This window comes from Arachis hypogaea, chromosome 17, assembly GCF_003086295.3.
Source record: "Arachis hypogaea cultivar Tifrunner chromosome 17, arahy.Tifrunner.gnm2.J5K5, whole genome shotgun sequence".
NCBI lineage: Eukaryota > Viridiplantae > Streptophyta > Magnoliopsida > Fabales > Fabaceae > Arachis > Arachis hypogaea.
In genome coordinates, this window is record NC_092052.1 from 122,562,924 (window position 1) to 122,565,773 (window position 2,850).

The 2,850-nt window shown below is 30.2% G+C and overlaps 1 protein-coding gene across 1 annotated transcript; it reads right to left on the bottom strand.

Moving 5' to 3' along the window:
• Positions 1-477: 477 nt before the first annotated feature.
• On the bottom strand, positions 478-2,232 carry LOC112766275 (bidirectional sugar transporter SWEET3b). Its single transcript, XM_025812182.3, has 5 exons — positions 1,870-2,232; positions 1,553-1,775; positions 1,286-1,447; positions 1,060-1,179; positions 478-907 (listed from the first exon to the last, which is right to left on the bottom strand). The coding sequence occupies exons 1-5, from the start codon at positions 1,941-1,943 to the stop codon at positions 698-700; spliced, it is 789 nt and encodes a 262-aa protein (XP_025667967.1). The 5' UTR covers positions 1,944-2,232; the 3' UTR covers positions 478-697.
• Positions 2,233-2,850: the final 618 nt, after the last annotated feature.

Genomic DNA, 2,850 nt, shown 5'->3' on the forward strand with positions numbered 1-2,850 from the left:
ATTAGTATTATGAACATGTGAAATGAATATGTTAAACGTGACGTATTAATTATGATTTAAGAATACTTACAATTGGGATAATAACCTTATTTATGTCTCTAATGAACTGGCTAACTTCTAATGGGCCTAGCTCATAATTAATAATTAAGGACTTAACTAGAAGATGCTTACAATTGGGATAATATCCCATTAACCCCATTTCATTTATATTTCTAATGATCTAGGTAACTTAATGGGCTAATCAGTAACTACTGATTAATGGATTTGGGTGCTAAAATATATATTAAAAATAAATTAATTATACATTTATTTATATACACGATGATTAATTTTAGTATACAAATAATATTTTTGTATTTATTATATACAATGTTATGTTATAATTTTTATATTAGATGTGGATATGCTTCCTCCATTATTTTTTATTTTATAGCATTAGTGCTTCATAACTAGACATTAATACGTAAAGCAAGACAATTGTAAGCAAAAAAGAACCAAGTGTTAACTGATCTTTATGTGATGAATACATCCATGGCTAACACCATTTTTACCCCTAATAACAATAATACAAAAAAGAAGGAGAAAAAAAAAAGAAAGAAAGAAAGAAAGAAGAAAAGAACATTAAAAAGGCAGAATCTAAGTAGAAACTTTTCTGAAAACCCTTCATCACCCTACCATGTTTTCAACATTTGTTTTTTCACAAGTTGTCTCCATTGTTCTTTTGATTTGTCACATTGATTTCCACTTCATTCATTTCCAAGCTTCCCTTTTCCAAATCCACTTTCTCAAAGTTACCATTTTCTTCCATTCCCTCCTTGTTTGGTACCTCCAAAACACTCCTTTTCCGGTATTTGCAGTGGAGAACTAATTGGAGTATGGCCAATGGCACTCCAACCACACTTGGTCCCTATATACATCACCATGACATAAAATCGCAACCATTAGTATATTCTTATTCTCATAACAATGCACTGCGCGCAGTTCTGCACGGCGCGCAGTGCAGTGCTTATTGATACACTAGTATTAACAATTTCTTTTCGGATAATTATATATACATACCGCCACAAATACATCGCGAATCATGACTCCATAAGTCAGCCATAGTGAACCAGCCAAGAAAGAGCACAAAGATAATGGTAGAGGCATAAACTCCACACTCTTGGTTTTTATGACTTGTTTCTGAAATAATGATCAAAGTTAAGATAAACATATAAATAAACAGAGTTGTTACTCTGTTTCCTCTGTTTTTGTTCTGCTTTTAGGGTAATTAACAAGAATCACTTACCATGGCAACAAGAGGAGAAGCATACATGGCAACAGAAACACCTAAACCTATGCTTCCAATAAGCAACTTTCTTTTATGAGTGTCATGAAATGCAAAAGCTGAAACTGCAGCAGCTATGCAGAACAGTATAAGAACTGGTATTGTCACCATTGCCACCTTCACCTGAACAAAAAGAAACAAAAAAAAAAATGTAAACTTTTTTGTACCCATTTCATGAATTTCTTCCATGCATGAAGAATGAAAAGTGTTTGCATGGATGAAACTGACCTTTCCCTTAGAAGAAGCAAACCAGAAATAGATGACAACATAGGAGAACTCAAGAACAATCCCAACTCCATTAACAGTAACAAGAGGGAAATTTTCCCACTTGTAACTCACAATTGGCAATCCATACCATGTGAACAAGAGACAATTCAAGAGTCCTATGATGTATGGAATGCATGAGAAATCCTCAGTGCTCTTCTTTCTTATCACCCTCTTGAAGGTTACACTGCAAGCAATTAAGCAGAAGAAAAAACATTAACATGATATATTGTTAATGGAGTATTGAAGCATAATTTGGTGTTTATGTAACATTAACATACGTTGGTGCAGCATAAAGTGCTACGGAAGCAGCATTTCCAACAACAGCAACAATCATACGAAGAGTTTCTGACATGTTTTTGTTTAATTTCTTCTTGATTGTTTGTGTGAGATCAGAGAGATAACAAAGAAATGAAATGAATGAAGCTTTGTTATACAAAAAAGAAGTAAAGATTTTTGTTACACTGCTTAGAACTTCATTCGAGATGCTCTATTTATAAGGGTCCTTAGGGAGGGTTGTATGTGTGCTGTGTGTAACGCGTTACAACTTTATGTAATAAAATTGTAATTAACTAATTTCATTTTTTCTTTATTGGATTTCAAGAATGTTATTTCTACGTAAAAATCAGCTATTATGTATTTCTGTAAAATATATGTGCCGAGCATATGTTTTATATTACGGTTTTGTTACGTTATCAACAGTATTTCTACCAACTTCTGTCAACTCTTATTTATAATTGTGTTTAATGGAAGTGTCTTCGTGAATGTGTCTAATAAAAATGTCTTTTTAATGGCTGTGTTTAATAGAAATATTTTTATAGATATATTTCCTGAATATGTCTCTTTATATATGTGTTTAAAATATAATAATTAATTATTGTTAACAATAAGTTGATAGATAATATGTTGGTACCCTATATTTTTTCTTTATATTAATAATTAATTTTGGTAGCTAATTTTAATATATAATTAATATAGTTGATATTAATTATATATATTTTTTTAGAAAACTAATGGTTATATAATATGACTCTTAAATATATTGTATATTGTATATTTATTATTAACTTTAAGTTTAACTATCAGAGCTTGAATAATAATAAAAATGGGAAAAAATAATTTAATGATAATATAAAACATTTTATATATACATCAGCACTTAAATATGTGAAAACATAATATTGAATAAAGAAGAAGAAGTGCTGTCTACGTCTTTATTAAACATGTGGATGCAAAGTTTTGTTCAAATTGAGAAGCTTTTT